General features: G+C 42.6%; 1 protein-coding gene across 1 annotated transcript in view; it reads right to left on the reverse strand.

Moving 5' to 3' along the window:
- The window catches only part of HPSE (heparanase), a 37,966-nt gene extending 13,238 nt beyond the window's left edge, over positions 1–24,728 (reverse strand). Inside the window, exons 1-4 of the mRNA XM_060779302.2 lie at positions 24,411–24,728; positions 9,132–9,277; positions 2,319–2,453; positions 1,343–1,516 (exon numbers count right to left, since the gene is read on the reverse strand). Of these exons, the coding sequence (XP_060635285.2) occupies positions 1,343–1,516; positions 2,319–2,453; positions 9,132–9,277; positions 24,411–24,610 (655 nt within the window). The 5' untranslated portion in view covers positions 24,611–24,728. The remainder of the gene's footprint in view (positions 1–1,342; positions 1,517–2,318; positions 2,454–9,131; positions 9,278–24,410) is intronic.
- Between the last annotated feature and the right edge of the window lie 890 nt (positions 24,729–25,618).

Here is a 25,618-nt window from a genome sequence, read left to right on the forward strand (position 1 = left end):
GTTACTGGGTGTGTCTCGTTCAAAATTTACACAGTGGTAATAATCAACCAAAGAACAGAACATGAAGTATCCATACAGCTATCAAGTACACTTTAGTACTTGAAATAAGAACACACAGAAATAAAAAAATACTTTTTATTCAGAAGTGCATTGCAGTGAAGCAGTGCTTGGAACACTTTGAGTCCTTGTTTTCTATGAAACAAAATTAATTTTGGTAGATGAGTACAGCAGAATATCAGTTTACTTTTCAGAAATATTGAAAGAGACTTCATGTTCTTATTTTGTAAAGTATTTTAGTGTCAATTTTCAAAATAGCAACAATTTATACAGATGCCAGGCAGAATTATAGCAGTTATGATTGCACAACCTAGATTCATCCATTTGTAACCACTATAATTTGTATTTATGATCTCTACTTATTAACATATTCACTAGATGACTCATATTGGCCCTGGACTATGATTTGGATTTTGTGATTTTTAACTGGTTTTAATGTTTATGTTTTTAATTGGGTTAATTTTAATGCAGTTAAATATGTGAGAGGAAGCCAGAGGGAGGAGGGAGGAAGCTTGTTTTCTGTTGCCCTGGAGACTAGGATGCGGAACAATGGCTTCAAACTACAAGAAAGGAGATTCCATCTGAACATGAGGAAGAACTTCCTGACTGTGAGAGCCGTTCAGCAGTGGAACTCTCTGCCCCGGAGTGTGGTGGAGGCTCCTTCTTTGGAAGCTTTTAAACAGTGGCTGGATGGCCATCTGTCAGGGGTGATTTGAATGCAATGTTCCTGCTTCTTGGCAGGGGGTTGGACTGGATGGCCCACGAGGTCTCTTCCAACTCTTTGATTCTATTTGATTCTGTTTGATATTTACTATAAACACTGTAAATAAATAAATAAATAAATAAAACGGTTACAGAAGGTGCATCTACGCTGCAGAATGAATGCAGTTTGACGCCACTTTAACTGCAAAGGCTCAATGCTATGGAATCCTAGGAATTGCCATTTTACAGTGTTTTGAGCCTTCTGTGCCAAAGAGTGCTGGTGCCTCACCAAACTGCAAATCCTAAGATTCCACAGCATTGAGTTAGTAGCGTTGAACTGCACACATTCTACAGTGTAGACATATCCATATTTATGCTTAAGACCTTGCTTCATTAAGCAGTAAGAGAGAATGATGCAATTGTTACACCAAGGCAGTGAGAGCATCTTGGTGGGCAGGCAACACAATTCTGCAGTTCTACCAAACTAAATTTAAAAAGCGGCTTAGTATTTCCTCTTCCCTCCTTGGTATTTGGAGCTAAAGCAATCCATCATGTTATCACATATACACAATGCATCACGTACCATTTCCAAGTTCCCAAGACATGCTGTAATTCTGAGAATCCGTGTAATCCAAAATTAGCTGCGCATTGGTGCTGTCCCACTGGAAGCTGCTTTTCCTTAGCAAGGCGTTTAGTCCAAAGATTAGATGCAAACCAGCACAGTGTGCGAAGTTGTACAAAATGTCAACTGTGCTTCCTGTGGATAGGATGAAAATGAGAACAAAAAAACCCCTCCTTATATTATTACATGGCTTAATGCTTAAGACGTGCCTTTTCTACCCCAATCCAAATTCATCCGCAAATCATGTAACATGTATATATGTCCTAAATTGTATTCACACTCTACTGTGTAAGATACTGTAAATCACATGAGCACATAATATCCTAGGGAAACATTTATTGACATTTCTGATTTCATAACAAGGGTCCGAAATGCAAGTACATTGTAAGCAGACATTTGTTTACTTTGACAATATTTGTATTCACAATAAACTAGAAATCCTGGATTATTTGAACACAATGTGCACTGCCATATAATGCAGTATGAAACTGCATTATATGGTCAGTGTAGACCAGGCATGGGCAAACTTCGGCCCTCCAGGTGTTTTGGACTTCAACTCCCACAATTCCTAACAGCCTACCGGCTGTTAGGAATTGTGCGAGTTGAAGTCCAAAACACCTGGAGGGCCAAAGTTTGCCCATGCCTGGTGTAGACTCATATAATGTAGTTCAATTCAGTTAAACTGACCATGTAATGCAATTTCATACTGCATTATATGGCAGTATAGATGTGGCCTGTGTTCATGCATGCAGGTTAATTGCTCCCACTTCTTCAGCTGTGTAAACAAACAAGGCAAGATATTTAATGTGGTATCCAAACCAGGAATATGGTTGACAGCAGCCGAGCAGAAATAACATGCCAATGCCTATAGAACCAATGAATCAAATCCTGCAAATGTGAAGTGTGAAATGTACAGCTAACTCCACAATTATCTCACGTGTAATGGTGGTATTTCTGTACTTATTCTTGTATTGATCTCTGAGAAGAACCATCGCTTGGAAGGGCCACTGAGACTGCAAGTCTTGCATGACGTCCAATGGTGGAGATCTGAATCGACAAACATCTGCACCATCTGTGGAGTGACAGAAAGAGAGAACGGGAGAGAGATAAATATTTTAAGGTTATCATGAGGGCAATGACATTTCTTTCTCAAGATCTTTATTTGCAGACAGATTGAATCTCTGTACAAGCCCTGTGATTGCTTGTGGCATTTCTCTAGAGTTTCAGAATATCAAGCTGATTGTTGTGAAGCGAGAATACGCAACCAAAGGGATGATGGGAGGGCATGGCAATGTTTTCAGGTTCATAAATAGGCCAGGGAACTGAGGAATTGCTCGAAAGATAACTTTATCTTAAAGAGCTGGTAAGTCTGCTGTATTCTTGTTGAGCACCCACTAAATGTCTTCAAGACAAATCCTTAAATTACTGTCTCCTCAACGTAATAGAAAAATTACCAGTGCAGCCCAAATATGATCAATACAGAAGTCATCAAATAGCTTTAACAAATGTGCTGTTGAAGGCTTTCATGGCTGGAATCCCTGGGCTGCTGTGAGTTTTCCAGGCTGTATGGCCATGTTCCAGAAGCATTTTCTCCTGACATTTCACCTACATCTATGGCAGGGATCCTCAGAGGTTGAAAAATCTATTGGAAACTAGGCAAGTGATGATTATATGTCTGTGGAATGTCCTCAACTCTTGTCTGCTTGAGGAAAGTATGAATGTTGCAGTTGGCCAGCTTGATTAGCACTGAATGGCCTTGCACAACTGAAGCACAATTAAAGCCCTGGTAGATTCTGCAATTCAACCAGAGAAGTCCGCCATAGCAGAGCACTTGATGAACCAATCTGGACACGGCATATTATTTGAGAACACAGAAATGCTGGACCACACCAACAACCACCATGTCAGACTACACAGAGATGCCATTAAAATCCACAAGCATGTGGACACTTTCAACAGAAAAAGAGGAAACCATGAAAATTAATAAAATCTGCCTACCAGTATTAATTTAAAAAAAATCAATACTGTAAATAAAGAGAAACACTAAAAAAAACCTGACATGAAACAATCAGGGCTGGCTACAACTCCCAACAAAGGATCCCCCCAGACAGGAAGCAGCCAGTCTCTGAAGCTGCAAGGCCATTCAATGCTCATCAAGGTGGCGAATTGCAACATTCACACTTGCTTAAAGCAGACCAGAGTTCTTTCTCCCACCCTGGACATTATTCCACAGATATATAAACCTCCCTTGCCTAGTTTCCAACAGACCTCACAACCTCTGAGGATGCCTGCCATAGATGTGGCCTAAATGTCAGGAGAGAATGCTTTTGGAACAAGGCCATACAGCCCAGAAAACTGGAACCCCTGGTGGTGCAGTGAGTTAAACCCCTGTGCCAGCAGGACTGAAGACCGAAAGGGGAGAGGCGGATAAGCTCCCTCTACCAGCTCCAGCTCCTCATACGGGGACATGAGAGAAGCCTCCCACAAGGATGATAAAACATCATATCATCTGGGCGTCCCGAGTAACGTCCTTGCAGAAGGCCAATTCTCTCACACCAGAAGCGACTTGCAGTTTCTCAAGTCTCTCCTGACACGAAAAAAAAAAAAAGCCCAGAAAACTCACAGAAACCCAGCTTTAACAAAGATTGAGAATTGGACAGTATATTTCTGAAAGAGCAATGAAGGAAATTATTCATATTAGAGTTTTTTAAACTCTAGAGATGTGTTTATTATAAAGTGTTATTTATAATGTGTTTAAACTGTATTTATAATGTTATTATAAAGTGTTATCTATAATGTGTTTGAATCTGTATTTATGCATTGCATTTGTTGCCAGGGCCTAGCTGAGAGAGATAGGTTGCCATGGTGACGAAGCCTCAGAGGAGGTGGGCGGAGTTAAGGAATAAAAGGTTTGAAAGCGTCAGTTAATATTCAGTCAGGAGGAAGAGACCCTGAGAAGAAGAGCAGAGCCAGTTAAGGGCTCTGGGAAATAGCAGAGTCAAGAAAGGACTCTGGGAAAAGTAGTTTAGTCCGGTGGATGAGACCCGGGGAAGAGGATCAGAGTCAGTTAGGGCTCTGGGTTGTGAAGCTGTGGAGAATTCAGTTAGTTCTTAGGATTTGTGAATATTTCTTCAGCAAGAGAGCTGAAGGTGTTACCTTGTTAGATTGCTTAGGTTAAAGAATCTAACAGAGGGGGTTTTAAGGATCGCCAGTAAGGAAAGACTGGTGATCAGTGGTTTGTTCCGAGTATAGGGCAAACAGTATGGACATTCACAATAGGGAACTCTGAAGTAGTATAAGCACTTCACTAAAGAAGTAGTTTGTAGAATTGTAACATCCGAAGACTGAATGTATCTCAAACCAGCCATTTTGTAACATCAAGCCTTGTGCCAAGTTCAAATTCTCAAAACTGCAACACTTACGTTCTGTTAACAATAAAACTTGTTCTCTTTGTATTTCAAACCTGCCTCCTCCATTGCTTTTATGCTTGGTGCATTCCACACTACCAAAGTCACCTCACAACACGACTAAAGATAAACAGAGACACAAACCAGCGTCTCTAAACATATTGGTGGCAGCTTAATTGATATTTGAAAGAAGGTTCCTCACAGAATATTGGTGGCATTAAAGAAGATTAATACTTCCTCACAAGTAGGATTAACTATGTTGGTATAAATTCATTTATGTTATATAGTTAGAGAAAGTAGAAGAAAGGAACAATTATAACCGTTAGCCAGGAACTTGGGAGCCAATTGTCCCTCCTTCCCTCTTTTTGTTTATATTTTGTAGTGTAATATTGTAGCATGTTAGTAGTTTTGTTGAATGTAGTTGTGTATGTTCTGCATTGTTTGGATTTTTCTCTTTCAATCTTATTTCATATTATTTCAAATTGTTTACATTTTTTAAAAGAAGGGAAAACATTTTGATGAGACACTCTGAAATGAGGTCATTGGATTTATATCGAAATGAAGTCGTTGGCATGAGGTCAAAATGAAGCCATTGGCTTTAGACCCTCTCTAAAGGGATTGGACTGTATGGTCTTTGTGGTCTCTTCCAACTTTATGATTACAGAAACAATACAGGGAAGGACTGCTTTAGGAAGCGCCTTCTTCTTTACTCATTATGAGCCTCGGGGGAAACTTTAATCTCCAAATTCCTTTAATTGTATGACTTGAGATGCTGGAGTTGAACCAATTTTAGAGTCCTGACAGATGGCACTCCTTTCCATTTTCCAGGTGAGGAGACTTCTGTCAGGCTAACTGAAGCTCACCTTGTGATTTGACCTACTATCGTCAAGCTGACCACAAGAAATAAAGTCACTGATATATTGAACCAAATACCATACATAATAATGGGAGGGCATGGCAATGTCACTTTTTGGTCTAAAATAGCCTTCAATAATAATAATAATAATAATTATTATTATTATTATTATTATTATGTGACATTGCTATGCCCTCCCATTATTAAAGACTCCCAATTATTAAAGACTCTGGCACAAGCTAGTAAAGGTGGTCCCATTGGTGATCGGCACACTGGGTGCAGTGCCTAAAGACCTTGGCCTGCACTTAAACACAATCAGCACTGACAAAATTACCATCTGCCAGCTGCAAAAGGCCATCTTACTGGGATCTAGGGAAGTCATGCTACCCCTCTATTCCGCTTTGGTTAGACCACACCTGGAAAATTGTGTCCAATTCTGGGCACAACACTTGAAGAGAGATATTGACAAGCTGAAATGTGTCCAGAGGAGGGTGACTAAAATGATCAGGGGTCTGGAGAACAAGCCTTATGAGGAGTGGCTTAAGGAGCTGGGTATGTTTAGCCTGAAGAAGAGAAGGCTGAGAGGAGATATGATAGGCATGTATAAATATGTGGGAGGAAGCCACAGGGATCAGGGAGCAAGCTTGTTTTCTGCTTCCCTGGAGACTAGGACATGGAACAGTAGCTTCAAACTTCAAGAAAGGAGATTCCATCTGAACATGAGGAAGAACTTCCTGACTGTGAGAGCTGTTCAGCAGTGGAACTCTCTGCCCCAGAGTGTGGTGGAGGTTCCTTCCTTGGAGGCTTTTAAACAGAGGCTGGATGGCCATCTGTCAGGGGTGATTTGAATGCAATATTCCTGCTTCTTGGCAGGGGGTTGGACTGGATGGCCCATGAGGTCTCTTCCAATGTTTTGATTCTATGATTCTTTGATCTGCACGCATTATTCACCAATACATCACACAGTCCTAGACACTTGGGAAGTGTCCGACGTGTGATCCAATACAACAGCCAGAAGAGTGATCTTGTTTGCTGTGGACTCATCTTGTTGTGTTTCAAATAATATAAGTATTAAATATTAAACAATGTAAGTATTATTAAATATTATTAATAAATAAGTTTGGATTATTGATGTCGTCATACCAGGTGACGGTCAAATTGATGAAAAACAACAGGAAAAACTCAACCGTTATCAAGACCTCAAAATTGAACTGCAAAGGCTCTGGCATAAACCAGTACAGGTGGTCCCAGTGGTCACTGGCGTACTGGGTGCCGTGCCAAAAGATCTCAGCCAGCATTTAGAAACAATCACAATCTATGAGAAAATCACAATCTATCAACAGCAAATGGCCATCTTACTTGGATCTACGCGCATAATTCAAAACTATATCACACAGTCCTAAACGCTTGGGAAGTGTTCAACTTGTGATTTTGTGATACGAAATCCAGCATATATCTCTCATTTGCTGTGTTTTTGTGTCAGCAAAATAATTATTTATTTGTATTCCGCCCTATTTCCCCAAGGAGACTCAGGGCTGATTCCAGCATATACAGACACAAGGCAAACATTCAATGCCTAGAAACAACGAAACACCGATACACCTCACAAACTCTGAGGATGCCTGCCATAGATGCAAGCAAAACGTCAGGAGAGAATGCTTCTGAAACATGGCCATACAGTGATTCCAGCTATGAAAATCTGTGACAACACATCGAAACACAGATACACAGATAAAGGTAAAGGCTTCCCCTTCATCTCTGGCTCTGGGAGTGGTGCTCATCTCCATTTCTAAACTGAAGAGCTTGCATCGTCCATAGATATCTCCTAGGTCATGTGGCTGGCATGACTGCATGGAGCATGGTTTATCTTCCCACCAAGGTGGTACCTATTGATCTACTCACATTTGCATGTTTTCAAACTGCTAGGTTGGCAGGAGCTGGGGATAACAGCGGGAGCTCACCCCATCCTGTGGATATGAACCGGCAACCTTTCGGCCAGCAAGTTCAGCAGCTCAACAGCTCAACACGGTGCATTCAAATGAACTTACATTGAGACCACAAAGGGGAAATATCAAACCTTCTTGCTCTTGCTTTAAGAGCGTGATACTGTTACATGCCATATGTAATGTGACTTATTTATAATTATAGGAGTCATCAATATGTCTCCTACTGGAGTGGGAAAATGGGATAAAAACTGGAATAGAAGTGAAACCAAGGGTTATTTACCAACTCAATTAAAATCATGAAATTTCTTCCAACACAAATCTATATCTGGCCTGACTTTTGGCTCTTTCTGTTTCTGATGCATCTTTTTAAATATTGTACCACCTAGTTCAGGAGAGGAAATTATGTCATGAGTTCGAAGCCAGCCTGGGTTGGAGTGAGCTTCCGAACAATTGTGTAGAATGTTGTCAACCTTTGCAACCTGAAAGACAGTTGCATCTGTCAAGTAGGAAAATTAGGTACCACCTATGTGTGGGACGGCGAATTTAACTAATTTATGAGGCCATAAAAAAGACTCCAGCAAAAGCATGTGAGGAATGCGGAAGTTCTTCATCAGTGTTGCAGATGGACGATGAAAAGTGACAGCTCCCCTGGCAGCCAGAAAACTTAAATAGCCTCTGACTGTCTGTATATATCTGTTGTGTGTCTTTGGCATTGAATGTTTGCCATATATGTGTACACTGTAATCCGCCCTGAGTCCCCTGCGGGGTGAGAAAGGCGGAATATAAATACTGTAAAATAAATAAATAAATAAATAAATAAATAAATAAATGTAGGCTTCAATAAATTATTGAACGGCACCTGCTATCAATCTTTGCCAGCACAGTCGGGGTGATGCTGGAAATGGAGGGTGAATGACACCTGGAGGACAAATGCAATGCCTAGCCTTCACCTTGGAGTTTTTCTCCCCTACTCTGTTGAGATTTTGTGGTTGTAAGAATAACCAGCAGCACTATGAAGAGTTAAGCTGGATGTGTTTTGCTTCATCTGCCAACCAGGCGGAAATAGGCCTTTAAATGCAGGAATACATGCTTGTCAGCAGCTCTCGCCACCCAAAATAGGATGGAATCAACATTGAAACTTAGCATAATAAGACTGCTGACACTCTGCTATGAAGAGCCTGAATAGAAGTTCTAGAGCAGTTACCTCTTTCACTTAAATGTAAGCGGATTTATAGCATCCAATAGTCATTACTGACTCACACTGCCAAAGGGTGGTTGTTTTAGATTGGTTTCTGTGAGCTGTTATCCAATTTTTTTTCATGGCAGGACCGATTTGTGAAACTGCAAGTCGCTTCTGGTGTGAAAGAATTAGCTGTCTGCAAGGATGTTGCCCAGGGGGTGCCCGGATGTTATCCAAATACAATGACTTTACCAAGCTCTCAATTTCCATGATCTAATCAACTTAGTAGGGAAAGATTTTTCCTCCTACAGTGTTCACTAACAAGTGTGTCAAAAGTTCACAGCATTAGCCTCCAGCTTACCTTGTCTGGCTACCTGGTCCAGGAAAACCTTCTCCTCCAGTGTTGGCTCTTCTTTGGGATCGAAAATCAAGAAGTCCGTTTTTGTGCCCCCAAACCTCAGAAAGCCAGGAGACAAGCCTCTCGCTAATGTGCGCAATTTCGTAGATCTGTTGAAGTGAATGCCAATAAAATATTGTTATTTTAGTTATTATTCGAATTAGAAACAATATTTAAGCCGTGATCCTATATCACACTCTACAGTTCCACAAATGTACAAACCTATAACTATGTTGCAGAAATATAACAAAACCCTGTTAGTAAATTGTGACAATGTACATCTGAGCACTAGCAAGAGCATTTCAATGCACATAGGGCACACCTGATTTGCTTTGGGTACTTCTGGTGCACTTTGGGCAATTCTGATTCACACTGATTTATTTATTTGTCGTGTCAGGCAACCAGTCAATTGTATTACATTTCTAACAGAACAAAACAAACAAACAAACAGACAAAATACAAAATGTGTGAGTTTGGTAGTTGATTAAATGTCCTTTGACCAGTATCTGGTCACTTGGAGTCCTTCTGGTGTTGCTGCAAGAAGGTCCTCCATTGTGCATGTGGCAGGGCTCAGGTTGCATTGCAGCAGGTGGTCAGTGGTTTGCTCCTCTCCACACTCGCATGTCGTGGATTCCACTTTGTAGCCCCATTTCTTGAGGTTGGCTCTGCATCTTGTGGTGCAGAACGCAGTCTGTTCAGCGCCTTCCAAGTTGGCCAGTTTTCTGATTGATAACTGGCAAATGTAGAAAACGTGGAGGCAGTGACAGACTTTGTATTTCTAGGAGTGAAGATTACTGCAGACGCAGACTGCAGCCAGGGAATTAGAAAATGTTTACTTCTTGGAAGGAGAGCAATGACCAATCTCGATAAAACAATTAAGAGTAGAGGCATCACGCTGGCAACAAAGATCCACATAGCTGCCCTGAGTCCCTCAGCGGAGGTTGAGATAGGATGGGATACAAATGTTCATTGGAGGGAAGGATATTAGAGACAAAGTTGAAGTACTTTGGCAACATCATGAAGACACAGGAAAGCTTAGAGAAGAGAATTATGCTGGGAAAAATGGAAGAAAAAAGGAAGAGGGGTAGACAAAGGGCAAGATGGATGGATGGCATCCTTGAAGTGACTGGCTTGACTCTGAAGGACATGGGGGAGGTGACGGCCGACAGGGAGCTCTAGTGTGGGCTGGTCCATGAGGTCACAAAGAGTCGGAAACAACTGAACAAATGAACAACAACAAACATATGCCCTAAATAAATAAATAGTTAAAGCAAATGGTATTCCCTGTAGTAACCTATGGATGCGAGAGTTAGAACTTAAGAAAGGCTGAGCGAAGGAAGATAGACACTTTTGAACTGTGGTGCTGGAGGAAAATTCTGAGAGTGCCTTGGACAGCGAGAAGATCCAACCAGTCCACACTCCTGGAAATAAAGCCCGACTGTTCACTGAAGGGAAGGAGATTAGAGACAAAGATGAAGTACTTCGACCACATAATGAGAAGACAGGAAAGCTTGGAGAAGATAATGATACTGGGGGAAATGGAAGGAAAAAGGAAGAGGAGCTGACCAAGGGCAAGATGGATGGATGGTATCCTTGGAGTGACCTTGAAGGAGCTGGAGGTGGTGACGGCTGACAGGGAGCTCTGGTCAATGAGATAATGAAGAGTCAGAAAAGTCTGAACAACAACAAAGTTTTTTTTTTGTCGTCTCAGGAGTGACTTGAGAAACTGCAGGTCACTTCTGCTGTGAGATAATTGGCTGTGTGCAAGGATGTTGCCCAGGGGATGCCCAGATGTTCTGATGTTTTACCAACCTTGTGAGAGGCTTATCTCATGTCCCCGCATGAGGAGCTGGAGCTGATAGAGGGAGCTCGTCCGTGCTCTCCCCGGATTTGAACCTGCGACCTGTTGATCTTCAGTCCTGCCGGCACAGGGGTTTAACCCACTGCACCACCAGTTTCGAAACAAACTGGTGAAAAAGAAGAAAACAGCCTGAATTTTGTGTTCTGCCTAGATTGATGCTGTGAGTGACTTTTTTTTGTTGATGGGCAGCATTTCTAATTCTAAAAAAAGATGACATTTAAAAATCTAACATCCCAAACATTGTGCTAGCAATGTACCAGTGACATGGAAGCGGGTTGGTTTGACACCCTTGATGCTCTTGAAGGCGGATGAGATTCTTCACAGCTGAGTGGTGCAGAGCCAAACAGGTTTATAATGTGTCTCCCTAAGAAGTCAAGGGCATCATCGCTATGCAGGCTGGTTTCAGGACAGGCTCTTCTGGCTCCCTTATTTATTTGACAACATCTGTGCAACACAGGTTTTGTTTTAACCTAACCTAACCACACCCATTGCGGCAATTTCCTGTCCCCAGGGCTCAATTGAGGTGGCCAAGGTATTCAGTTGCCTTGAAATCACATGACTGCACTCTGAGCAGGGATGGGTGTAACCCACTTTGTACAGAAACGTCCTCTTAGCAGATCTAAGAATCACTTATGATTACAAGTGATTGCTGTATGACATAAGAGTAACAAAGGATGCCTCTTAGCGTATATAGTGTTTTGACCACTCAACAAATAAATCTAGCGAAAGCAGGCAGTCTCTAGTACTAAACCTTCCAAAATTTGACTGATGAAAGAAAGGATTCCTATGACCAAGCAACATCAGAGTGTGTTCAACATGGCAACAAATTGTTAATGAGGATGAACACATAAACTAGGACATGCTGACACAGCTTGGGTTGTTGCGAGTTTTCCAGGCTGTATGGCCATGTTCCAGAAGCATTCTCTCCTGACATTTTGCCTGCATCTATGGCAGGCATCCTCAGAGGTTGTGAGGTTTGTTGGAAACTAGGAAAATGGGGTTTATATATAGCTATGGAATGTCCGCAGACAATTTTGCCTATTCAAGGTAGATGTGAATGTTTCAATTGGTCATCTTGATGAGCATTCAGTGGCCCAGCAGTGTCAAGGTCTGGCTTTTTATTGCCTGGGGAAATCCTTTTGAGTTTGCTTTTGAGTTTACTGGGAAGGGCATGATTTGCGCCTCTCTCTCTCCTGTCCTCTCCTACAGTCAGCTAACTTTGTGCAAAGTTAACTCACTGAAGGACAAAGGGGAAAGCAGCAGGAAAAGAGAGAAACTGGGAAATTTAAACTGCTGCTGAAAAAACAGGACAACAATGGATTAATTGAGATGGTCAAATTGGAAGAGTTGGAGGCTATGTGATATACTGTTTATTATTTGATTATAACTCTTTTTAGACCTGACCAGGCGAGGGATTGGGAAGCTGCAGACCAGTAGCATTTATAGACTATTTGTTTTCCACTCAGGTATCATATTTCCAACAGAAGCTTTTGAACTAGGGTGTTGGAGAAAAATTCTGAGAGTGCCTTGGATCGCAAGAAGATCAAACCAGCCCATCCTCCAGGAAATAATGCCCGAGTGCTGACTGGAGGGAAGGATATTAGAGGCAAAGATGAAGTACTGTGGCCACGTAAGGAAAAGACAGGAAAGCTTGGAGAAGATAATGATGCTGGGGAAAATGGAAGGAAGAGGGGCCGACCAAGGACAACAGAGGTGAATGGTATCCTTGAAGTGACTGGATTGATCTTGAAGGAGCGGGGGGGGGGGGGGGTGAGAGCTCTGCTGTGGGCTGATCCATGAGGTCACGAAGAGTTGGAAGCGACTGTAGGAATAAACAAAAAAATAGCATTTCCTACAAAGAGAGTGATAGACTAACACATTTGCGCCCATTCACAGCTTGCATCTTGTTTCTGCTGCTCCTTTCTCCCCATTCCTCTTGCTGTTGTCTGACATTTAACAAATCCCTTTAGGTATTTGACTGCTGACATTTAGATAATGCATTTCTTGTAACCAAGATGTGTCCCTTTTCCCATGAACTTAGGAAATTGTGTAAAAGCTCATGGAATCTCAGTACCTTCATAGGCACGGCTTGTGGACCTTCTCAGTGACTGCCCCGGGCTCTGGGACTTTATTCTCAAAGAGGCAAGAATGGGCCTCACTTTGCTGCCCTTCTGTTGGCAGGTGAAGATTTTAACCAGAATTCTGATAGGTTTTGGAAGATTTAAAAGCAATGACTTTTTAAGTGAGTTCTGTATTGTTTTAATTTGACTGTTTTAGACTGTTATTTTATTATTTTTAAGTGTGTGATTTAAACCATATTTCCTTTGACCAGAAGCTGACCTGGATTGCTTCTGATGTTGCTTTGAGAAGGTCCTCCATTATGCATGTGGCCTGGCTCAGACTACGTTGGAGTAAGTGGTCTGTGGTTTGCTCTTCTCCACATTCGCATGTCGTGGACTCTGCTTTGAAGCTCCATTTCTTAAGATCAGCTCTGCATCTTGTGGTCCCAGAGCACAGTCTGTCCAGTGCCTTCCAAGTTGCCTGGCCTTCTATGTGCCCAAGAGGGAGTTTCTCATCCGGTCTCAGCCACTGATTTGAGGTTCTGGGTTTTTAGCCTGCCACTTTTGGACTCTCATTTGCTGAGGTGTTCCTGCGAGTATCTCTGTAGATCTTAGTAAGCTGTTTCTTGATTTCAGGCATTGGCATGCTGGCTGGTATCCGAACAGAGGATGGACCAGAGATGTCACTGCCTGGGTTCTTTCATTTAATACAGCTACTACTTCTCGGCGGATGTCAGGTGGTCCAATACTGGCTAAACAGTGTAATTTTTCCAGTGGTGTTGGGCATAGATATCCTGTGATAATTCGGCATGTCTCGTTAAGAGCCACATGGAAATTTAGTATAATGCCAAGTTTTTAACTTTGTGTTTTTATTGTACATTATAACTGTAATTTCAATTCGCTTCTGGCATTAAATGTTTTAATATAGGAGGCACTTATATATATGTAGGAGGCCCCCAAGATTTGGTTCCTTGTAGATAACAAAATGGCAAAAACAAAGTTTGTTCTTTTCCTCAATCCACAATATTTTCAAGCTGTGGATGATGGAATCTGTGGATGTAGAATCCCTGAATACCTATGGCTGATTATATTGTGAATAGTTTTATTCTGTTACTAATGGTAGTTGTTTGCATGTTTTTGCTCTATTGTTTTAAATCGGCTCTGTGGTCCACTTCTGCTGAAATGTATAATTAATGGATATGAATGTCTGGGATCTGGCTAAGACCTAGCAAGGCTGAAGACACCATCCCAAAATGAAACTTAAAAATTACATTATGGGAGTGAAAGAAAGGTGCAGAATTACAAAATTCATAAGGTTTGGCAGAAAATGCATTCACGAGTGGGGAAAAAAACATTGAACTAAGAACCTTGGTTTCAAGTTGGGATGCTTGCATAAAAATATACAATGAATTAATTAAATTATAGCACTTGAATGGAATGACCCATTAGTTCATGTGACTGATGAAGATACACCTGGCCAGAGCAGAATGGAGAGTGACAACCGAACAATTGAATGATAGATGAGAAAATCCCTAAACAAGGAGGACCTTTCAAAATCAAGTGTGTGTCACACCTTCAGCAATGTGGCATCTGTTCCTCCATCTCTTTCCTCCCAGAAGCCTGATCTGCTCCAAAGGGAAGAAGAATGGTGTGTGTGCATTCTGAATGCATGGATTTTGAGTTAATGTTTCCCCTCTGTTTGTGTTTCATCATCATCGGCTATCACTCATGACTAGTATAATTGACTTCCAAGGGTAGTGACTTAGTGGTGGGTCCATAAGTGACTGTAGAGACCTATTCAGAATCCACATAGTCTTTACAGTGAGGACATACATTTCCAGATGGAAGGCGGTCCCTACAAAGGTTTGCTGGACATGCCTTCTTCTTCTTGACACATTTCTCCTTTTCGTCTTCTATTAGTGCAATGTTTCTCAACCTGGGGGTTGCGACACCTGGGGTTGCGACACCTGGGGGTGGGTTGTGAGGGGGTGTCAGAGGGGTCTCCAAAGACCATCACAAAACACAATATTTTCTGTTGGTCATAGGGGTTCTGTGTGGGAAATTTGGCCCAATTGTATCATTGGTGAGGTTCAGAATGCTCTTTGATTGTAGGTGAATGATAAATCCCAGCAATTAAATTCCCAATGTCAAAGTCTATTTTCCCCAAACTCCATCAGTGTAAGTAAGTAAGTAAACTTTATTACAGTCAATGATCAGATCATAACAGGGGGACTCAATTCCGCACATCCACATCAAACCCAAGGGGTTATATACTTCAAACTTCAACAAATTTTAAAATCTAAGCTAAAAACCACACCCAATTAGTTATTAAAACCCAACTCAACCAACAAGATCTACCAAAGGCAATCTACAGAGAGAGGGAGTGGGGATGGCAACTACAACTCCCAAATGTCAAAGTCTATTTTCTCCAAACTCCACCAGTGTTCACCTTTGGGCATATTGAGTATTTGTTCCAGGTTTGGTCCAGATCCATCATTGTTTGAGTCCACAGTGCTCTCTGGATGTAGGTGAACTACAACTCCAAAACTCAAGGTCAATGCCCACCAAACCCTTCCAGTATTTTCTGTTGGTCATAGGAGTTCTGTGTGCCAAGTTTGGTTCAATTCAATCATTGGTGGAGTTCAGAATGCTTTTTGATTGTAGGTGAATTATAAATTCCAGCAACTACAACTCCCAAATGACAAAATCAATCCCTCCCCCAACCCCACCAGTAAGTGGGGTTGGGGTATTTGTGGCTAATTTGGTCCAGTGAATGAAAATACATCCTGTAGATCAGATATTTACATTACAATTCACAACAGTAGCAAAATATCAGTTATGAAGTAGCAACGAAAATAATTTTATAGTTGGGGGTCACCACAACATGTGGAACTGTATTAAGGGGTCGCAACATTAGGGAGGTTGAGAAACACTGTATTAGTGCCTCCTCAAAATCCACAGCACTGTTGGTAACAGCTGATCTCCAGTTAGAATGCTCAAGTGCCAGGACTCCCCAGTTCTTGGTGCACATTTCATAATTTTTAGGTTCGCTTGAACCCCATCTTAAAATCTATTTTCTATAAACCCAGTACTGTTTGTTTGTGTATCTACTTTTTTTCTCTGGAAATACCTGAGACACTTTGCCCCACTGAAGATGGACCAAAGAACATTCATAACAAATGGACTAAAGAGTTGCACTGGAGAACTGGAGATTTCTAGAGCGAATATGCTTAGCATTCTGACATTCATTCATAGGCTGCAAACAAGTTTGGCCAGACCAAGCTCCCAGAATGGACATACACAGCAAATGTAAATCACTTGTGTAATACAAAGAGATTCTGCATCAGTTAAAGGATGACACAAAGCAGATAACGGAGCACCAAGTACTTCCTGGCGGAAGCTGATAAAGCATTTGACTTACACATCTCACAGGATAATAACTTGTGGTTTCGTCTACTTGCAACCCAAGTTTCAAAGAGGATGGCAAGATATACTCACTGCACATGCAGAGATTCAAGGGGGCTGTGGAAAACTGGGAGAAAATAATAGAGGTATGCATACTGTTTGTATGCACAATTGCCAAGGAGGTAGTGTAATATCTGATCTAATTTGACGTCATCTAAATACCTGCTTTAAAAAGTGAGACTCTAGTCCAGGCATGGGCAAACTTTGGCCCTCCAGGTGTTTAGGACTTCAACTCCCACAATTCCTAACAGCTGGTAGCCTGTTAGGAATTGTAGGAGTTGAAGTCTAAAACCCCTGTAGGGCAGAAATTTGCCCATGCCTGCCTAGCCAAATGGCTGGATGGCCATCTGTCGAGGGTGCTTTGAATGCAATTTTTCTGCTTCTTGGCAGGGGGTTGGACTGGATGGCCCATGAGGTCTCTTCCAACTCTATGTTTCTAGCCCTTATAATTGTAAGGGTATGTGTGTCGAGATCTGCTGATGTTACACAAATGCACAATTATGTTGCTAAACTATGAAAATACAATTCTCGACAGACCCAAGTCAATTGAGCCAAGCTTCTTTGTTTTATCTTTCATTCCTTGCTTTCCACTGAAATGGAGATAGATTGGGAACATGTATGTTCATTTGGTGCTGTTTTGATTAGTATTTATTAAGCTGGGTTGCTGTTAGTTTTCCGGTCTGTACAGCCATGTTCCAGAAGCATTCTCTCCTGACGTTTCACCCACATCTATGGCAGGCATCCTCAGAGGTTGAAGGGTCTGTTGGAAACTAGGCAAGTGAGATTTATATATCTGTGGAATGCTCAGGATAGGAGAAAGAACTCTTGTCTGCTTGAAGCAAGTGTGAATGTTGCAATTAGCATTAATGGCCTTGCATCTGCAAAGCCTGGCTGATTGCTGCCTGGGGGAATCCTTTGTTGGGAGCTATTAGCTGGCCCTGATTGATTGAATCAAATGCTAATCAAGGTGGCTAATTGCAACATTCACTCTTGCCTCAAGCAAACAAAAGTTCTTTCTCCCACAGATATATGCACCCCATTTTCCGAGTTTCCAACAGACCTCACAACCTCTGAGGAAGCCTGCCATAGATGCAGGTGAAACGTCAGGACTGAATGTTTCTGGAAAATGGCCATACAACCCAGAAAACTCACAGCAACCCAGTGATTGCAGCCATGAAAGCGTTTGCCAACACATTTATCAAGCTATGGATCCAAATTCCTCAAGGTATGATCCTATTCGCAGTTGAAATTGCTATGCATACTAAGGAAACGTGAATCTATTCCATTCTTTTAAGCTTGGCTCTCTTATTCCTTTCTTCAAACTTGACCTTTTTCTCTTAGTGCTGAACAGAAGCAAAGAGCTGAACAGCTTCACCCCAAGAGGAAGATTCTCCTATTGACTTTTGAGATTTTACCAAGCATTTTGGTAAAACAAACACACACCAATTGAGAATGTCATGGTTAGAACTTGGAAAGTTAGTTTTAAAAGTAACCCATGGTGTAACTTGCTACAAAATCCCCAATAAATGTATTATTGTTACCATTACAAAAAAATCTTACTACATTAATAGTCAATTTTCAACTAATTTTAAACAAAAGTATATCTTAGGAATAATCAGAAAATGGTATCAATTTTTAAAACTACAAACATTCTGCTTAAAAATTCTAGCAGTTCATACATGCAAGGAATTATATGTGTGACTGCCTTAAGTCATCCATGCAGAAGGTTGTGTCAGCAATAAATGGCCTGAGACTCACAAAGCTTACTTGTGCTTGGTGAAACCACTGTGTGGATGCATTTTAACACAGTGCAGTGTGATCATATGTTGTGAAAGGAAATGTCAGCTCTCTCAGCTATGAGGAAGACAAAAGATGTGACATGAGCTAAAGGGAACCACAGGAAATGACAATGCAAAATACTTAACCCACTAAAAGATAATTATGGGTGCAATTGCTCCTTCATTCTGCAGAAGCCAACTCAGTCATCCTCCAGCAGAAGGAGGCGGTGGAAGCCTAGAGAGTGAAAAATGCTACAAGGTGGTCCATTTAAAAAAGAACAATAATATGTGATTGGAGGCACTGTGTTGTGCCCTATTAGTGCTGCACTAATACACCTTCCTCCTGTGTAAACCTTTTTAAAAAATGCTGCAGAAATGCATATTTGGTTCAATTCTCTGAAATGACCAAACTCTCCTGAGCTCTGCAGCCTGCTCTGTGGCCAAGTAGTGGCTGATGAAGTATAGTGCTTGGGTAGATTGAAAATATATCTGGTTATTCATTTATTTTGTATCAAAAGCATTGCATAAATTAGTATAAAGCTGATAAAAATAAAAGGAGCACAAGTAGATAAATATCTTTTGACCAAAAATGGGCAACAGCAACCGTATTTTCTGTAGCTGCCAACAATTCTTCCTTTGTACATGAGGCAGGACATTGTGAACAAGCATACAGATGTGGAGTTGTCTGTATCTGGTTATGTCACTGGACAGATCTAAAAGGTAAAGGTTTCCCCTTGGCATTAAGTTTAGTTGTGTCTGACTCTGTGGAGTGGTACTCACTTCCATTTCTAAGCTGAAGAACCAGCATTGTCCATAGACACCTCCTAGTTCATGTGGTCAGCATGACTGCATGGGCACTGTTACTTTCCCACTGGAGCGGTTCCTATTTACTCACATTTGTATGTTTTTGAACTGCTGGTTGGCAGAAGCTTGGGCTAACACTGGGAGCTCACCCCACTCTCCAGATTCGAACTGCCGACTTTTCGGTCAACAAGTTCAGCAGCTCAGTGGTTAAACCCACTGCACCACCAGGGGCTTCAGACAGATCTATACTGATCCAAAACATGCCTAAGTATCTGGCATGCTGGATGTTGGATTGGCCCTTGGTTTTGTCCCCATAGGGTAGACATCCTCAAACTGTGGCCCTCTGGGCTTCAACTCGGAGAAGTCCTGAGAGTTGGAAGCCCAAACAGCTGGAAGGTTGCAGTTTGAGGATGCTTGCCATAGAAACTCCTTTAGCTGACGCAGAGGTTGGAGGAAGTCCATACTTCCCAGTGGCACCAATTATGGTTTGGCACTACTGGGCAGCTCCCTGTCTCCCACCTCCATTTTATGGCAGTCTCTGACTATGACACAAGTCCTACCTGTTCTTGCCATGTGCCATGATGTCAGCCAAGGTGGTGGGGTGCTAGAAGAGGAAGAACCCACTGTTCTTTTGCCCATATCTTCTTAGCCCTCTCTGCCACTTTGGTCATGGCATCATACAAGTTGGAAGAGACCATCCAGTCCAACCTCTTACCAAGAAGCAGGAAAATTGCATTAAAGTCTGTGTCAAGGCGAGTGATGGAGAACAGGTCAGAGCCCTGATGGAGAACAGGTAGGACTTTTGTCATGGCCAGAGTCTGTAAACAACACAGATGGTGGTGATGGGAAGGGGATTGCCATCCCATGGACCTGGGCTGCCCAAGCCTCGGATACACTGGATGGAAGTAAAACCCACAAATATGGCCTATATTGAGTCATATATTGTGTCCTACAGGATCTCAGGCAATGTCTGCATTTGAAATTATAGTAGTGTCTCGCTTGTCCAACATACCATAAATGGGCCAGCAGAACGTTGGATAGGCTAAAATATCAGATAATAAGGAGGGATTAAGGAAATTAATCACCAAAACAAATTAAGCTCCAAAACATCATGTTTTACAACAAATTGACAGAAAAACCAGTTCAATATATGGTAACGTTATGTAGTAATTGCTGTATTTACAAATTTAGCACCAAAACATTGCAATGTATTGAAACAGCTGTGGATCTGGGTGGGAGGCAGTCTGCATTAGATAATACAGAACGTTGGATGAGCGAAGGTTGGATAAGCAAGACTCTACTGTATTATCATCCCCCTTTTTCAAGAAACTCAGCATAATTCATATACCTGTATTTATTTACTCAAGTCTAATGCGCCATCAAATCTAAATGTGCACCTCAATTTTCAAAACCCTGAAACCAAAATAAGAGAGGATTTGTTGCCTAATATAATCCACGGTGGCAAAAAGTAATTTGGCCAAAAATTGTATGCATTACTGTTGCTACCTGATTAGAATTTCTCCTATAAATAACAACAAACGTTTGTGTTTAACCTGCCCTCTCTCCCTAAAGGGACTCACGATAAACAATTGTGTTAGAACTCCAAAGTTTCCAGCAATGGAAAAGAAAACCTTGGGGTGCATCTCTCCTGTAGAATAAATCCACTTTAATTATCTTGGTTCAATGCAATGGAGTCCTGGAGGATGTAGTTTGACAAGGTCTTGGGCCTCCTCTGCCAAAGAATGCTGGTGTCTCACCAAACTACAAATCCCGGGATGGCATAAAATTCAGCCCTGACCATTTAATTAAAGATTACATCCCTCAAAGAGGAGCTCCAGGTGCTGCTCCTGAAGCAACTTCCTCTTTGGCTTTAGCTCAGCACTAAGTTTCTCTAAGAATACCTGGGACACTTTGCTCCACTGAAAATGAATAAAGGAACATTTCAGGGTTGAAAATAAATAACTGTATATTGTCGAAGGCTTTCATGGCTGGAATCACTGGGTTGTTGTAGGTTTTTTCGGGCTGTCTTCTCTGCCAACTACTACTGTTGATGCTTTGCTGAACTACAATTTTCAAAGAATCCAGTCATGGCAGTTAAAGTGGTGTCAAACTGCATTAATTCTGCAGTGGAGATGCACTTTTGCAATCCCAAATCCTAACTCTTCCTAAATTGAAAGAGATAGTTTTCAGGCATGGGCAAACTTTGGCCCTCCAGGTGTTTTGGACTCCAACTCCCACAATTCCTAACAGCCTACCGGCTGTTAGGAATTGTGGGAGTTGGAGTCCAAAACACCGGGAGGGCTGAAGTTTGCCCATGTCTGGTTTAGCTTCTGAATCTGAGTTTCAAAACCCTGGTGGGAAACACTGACTACAGTAGAGTCTTGCTTATCCAACCTTCACTCATCCAACGTTCTGTATTATCCAACGCAGTCTGCCTCCTGCCCAGATCCACAGCTGTTTCAATACATTGCGATATTTTGGTGCTAAATTTACAAATACAGTAATTACTATATAATGTTACCATGTATTGAACTGCTTTTTCTCTCAATTTGTTGTAAAACATGATGTTTTACTACTTAATTTGTAAAATCATAACGTAATTTGATGTTTAATAGGCATTTCCTTCATCTCTCCTTATTATCCAACATTTTTGCTTCTCCAAAGTTCTGTTGGCCCATTTATGTTGGATAAGCGAGACTCTACTATAGCTCTTAGGTTAGAATTTGGAATTTATTAATAGTTCGTTATTAGGGAATACCTCTGCTAGAATCCTTCAGGCAGGTGGCAATTTGGAGATTTTGGAGATTGCATTCTTGAAAAACCTAGAAGAGACTTTGTGGGCAATCCAGTCCAACCCCATTCTGCCAAGAAGCAGGAATATCTCAAAGCACCCCCGACAGATGGCCATCCAGCCTCTGTTTAAAAGCCTCCAAAGAAGGAGCCTCCACCACACTCCAGAGCAGAGAGTTCCACTGCTGAACAGCTGTCACAGTTAGGAAGTTCTTCCTCATGTTCAGGTGGAATCGCCTTTCTTTCCTGTACTTTGAAGCCTGTACTTTGTACTTTCCTGTACTTTGTTCCACTGCGTCCTAGTCTCCAGGGAAGCAGAAAACAAGCCTGCTCCCTTCTCCCTATGACTTCTCCTCACATATTTATACACGGCTCTCATCATGTCTCCTCTCAGCCTTCTCTTCTGCAGGCTAAACATGCCCAGCTCTTTAATCCGCTCCTCGTAGGGCTTGTTCTCCATACCCTTGATCATTTTAGTCACCCTGCTCTGAACTTGTCAACATCTCCCTTCAATTGCAGTGACCAGAACTGGACACAGTATTTATTCCAGTTGTGGTCTGACCAAGGCGGAAACGGCCTTGTCATTTCAATTCCAGGAGATTCTGGGGCTTGTGATCCCAAAATACTCTCTTGCTATACTCTTATCCTAGGATCCCACAGGCAGCTGGCAATTTTGGAGGGTCCTGGAACTTCTAATCCCAATTCCTAACTGTTCCACATTCAGAGACGGCTCTAGGTAATTTTCAACGGTAAGCAAACAGTATTTTGGTGCAACCCGCCCCCCAACCAATCACTGATATATATTTTCTGTTCATCGTGGGAGTTCTGTGTGCCATATTTGGTTCAGGTCCATCATTGGTGGAGTTCAGAATGCTCTTTGATTGTTGGTGAACTATGAATCCCAGCAACTACAACTCCCAAATTTCAAGCTCTGTTTTCCCCAAACTCCAACAGTATTCACATTTGAGCATATTGAAGACAAGCAGACAAATGTCAGTGTGCTGAAAGAATCAAAGACCACCAACACTGAAGCGATGGTCCTTCACCATCAACTCCGCTGGACCGGCCACGTTGTCCGGATGTCCAACCACCGCCTCCCAAAGCAGTTGCTCTACTCCGAACTCAAGAATGGAAAACGGAATGTTGGTGGGCAGGAAAAGAGATTTAAAGATGGGCTCAAAGCCAACCTCTAAAACTCTGGCATAGACACTGAGAACTGGGAAGCCCTGGCCCTTGAATGCTCCAGCTGGAGGTCAGCTGTGACCAGCAGTGCTGTAGAATTTGAAGAGGCACAAATTGTGGGCGAAAGAGAGAAACGTGCCAAGAGGAAGGCATGTCAAGCCAACCCCGACCGGGACCATCTTCCACCTGGACACCAATGCCCTCACTGCAGGAGAAGATGCAGATCAAGAACAGGGCTCCACAGTCACCTACAGATCCACTGCACACTGACCCTGGAGGACCAGCCTCCTCGGACAACGAGGAATCGCCTAAGTAAGTAAGCAAGTACTATAAATCCCAGCAACTACAACTCTCAAATGTCAAGGTCTATCTTCCCCAAACTCCACCATTGTTCACATTTGGGCATATTGAGTATTTGTGCCAAGTTTGGTCCAGATCCATCATTGTTTGAGTCCACACAGTGCTCTCTGGATGTAGGTGAACTATAACTCCCAAACTCAAGGTCAGTGCCCATCAAACCCTTCCAGTATTTTCTGTTGGTTGTGGGAGTTCTCTGTGCCAAGTTTGGTTCAACTCCATCATTGGTGGAGTTCAGAATGTTCTTTGATTGTAGGTGAATTACAAATCCCAGCAACCACAACTCCCAAATGTCAAGGTCTATTTTCCCCAAACTCCACCAGTATTCACATTTGAACTCTCAAACTCAAGGTCAATACCCACCAAACCCCTCCTGTATTAATGTATTGTTGAAGGCTTTCATGGCCGGAATCACTGGCTTGTTGTAGGTTTTTTCGGGCTATATGGCCATGGTCTAGAGGCATTTTCTCCTGACGTTTCACCTGCATCTATGGCAAGCATCATCAGAGGTAGTGAGGTGTATTTTCTGTTGGTCGTGGAGGTTCTGTGTGCCAAATTTGGTTCAATTCCATTTTTGGTGGAGTTCAGAATGCTCTTTGCTTAGAGGTGAACTATAAATCCCAGCAACTAAAACTCCCAAATGACAAAATCAATCTCCCCCAACTCCACCAGTATTCAAATTTGGGCTTATGGAGTATTTGTGCCAAATTTGGTCCAGTGAAGGAAAATACATCCTGCATATGGGACATAATAGTAGTAAAATTACAGTTAGGAAGGAGCAACTAAAATAATGTGATGGTTGGGGGTCACCACAACATGAGGAACTGTCTTAAGGGGTGGTGGCATTGGGAAGGTTGAGAGAGAGTGCAGTAAGGGTTGGGACTCCGCCACCCACAACAAGGAACCATTCAATCGGTGCGCCCGCCGGCTTCCCGACTTTACTGACCCTAGGAAGGCGATGTACCGGGGATCCGTGGCCAAGTTGGCATCGATGGTGAGCGAGAGGAAGAAAGGGCTGACCTGCCGGACGGCCCGGTCCCTGGCTTGGAAGCTGAGCTGTGCCCCGGGCTCTGGGGGGTCGGCAGGGAGAGCCCCCCGGCAGAGAGGCAGAGCCAGGCAGGCCACGAAGAGGAGCGGCGGAGGCATCTTCAGGGCTGGGATGGAGGAGGAGGTGGTCTAGGGACGCCGCCTGGCTGCATCTGGAGACCCAGGAGGAGGAGGAGGAGGGAGCCTGCCTTCCTCCCCGCCCTCTTTCTCCTCCTCCTCCTCCTCCTCGAGAGTCAAAGAGACGCCCTCCGCCCAAAGAAAGCGGACTCTATGGGTCACAAGGAGGGGAGACCACAGGCTAGTAGGATGTGGGATTGCCCATGCTCTGATACATCCTCATTGCTCTTCTGAGGTGGATTAGTTAAGGCTTGATGCTCTCTCTGAGCCCAAACTCATGCTCCAATGGCTCCTCTCCATCCTGGGGAGAAAGAGGTAGTAGGTTGCCCTAGGGTTCTCTCCTCCAGTGCTCTTTCTCTTCCTTCTTTCCTTCCTTTCTTCTTCACAACCTCTGAGGATGCCTGCCATAGATGCTGGTGAAACGTCAGGAGAGAATGCTTCTAGAACAGTGTTTCTCAACCTGGGGGTCGGGACCCCTGGGGGGGGGGGTCGTGAAGGGTTGTCAGAGGGGTCGCCAAAGACCATCGGAAAACATAGTATTTTCTGATGGTCATGGAGGTTCAGTGTGGGAAGTTTGGCCCAGTTCAATCGTTGGTAGGGTTCAGAATGCTCTTTGATTGTAGGTGAACTATAAATCCTAGCAACTACAACTCCCAAATGTCAAGGTCTATTTCCCCCAAACTCAACCAGTGTTCATATTTGGGCATATTGAGAATTCATGCCAAGTTTGGTCCAGATCCATCATTGTTTGAGTCCACAGTGCTCAGTGGATGTAGGTGAACTACAACTCCCAAAACTCAAGGTCTATGCCCACCAAACCCTTCCAGTATTTTTTGTTGGTCATGAGAGTTCTGTGTGCCAAGTTTGATTCAATTCCATTGTTGGTAGAATTCAGAATGCTCTTTGATTGTAGGTAAACTATAAATCCCAGCAACTACAACTCCCAAATGTCAAGGTCTATTTTCCCCAAACTCCACCAGTGTTCATATT

The sequence above is a fragment of the Anolis sagrei genome, chromosome 5 (assembly GCF_037176765.1).
Source record: "Anolis sagrei isolate rAnoSag1 chromosome 5, rAnoSag1.mat, whole genome shotgun sequence".
NCBI classification, from domain to species: domain Eukaryota; kingdom Metazoa; phylum Chordata; class Lepidosauria; order Squamata; family Dactyloidae; genus Anolis; species Anolis sagrei.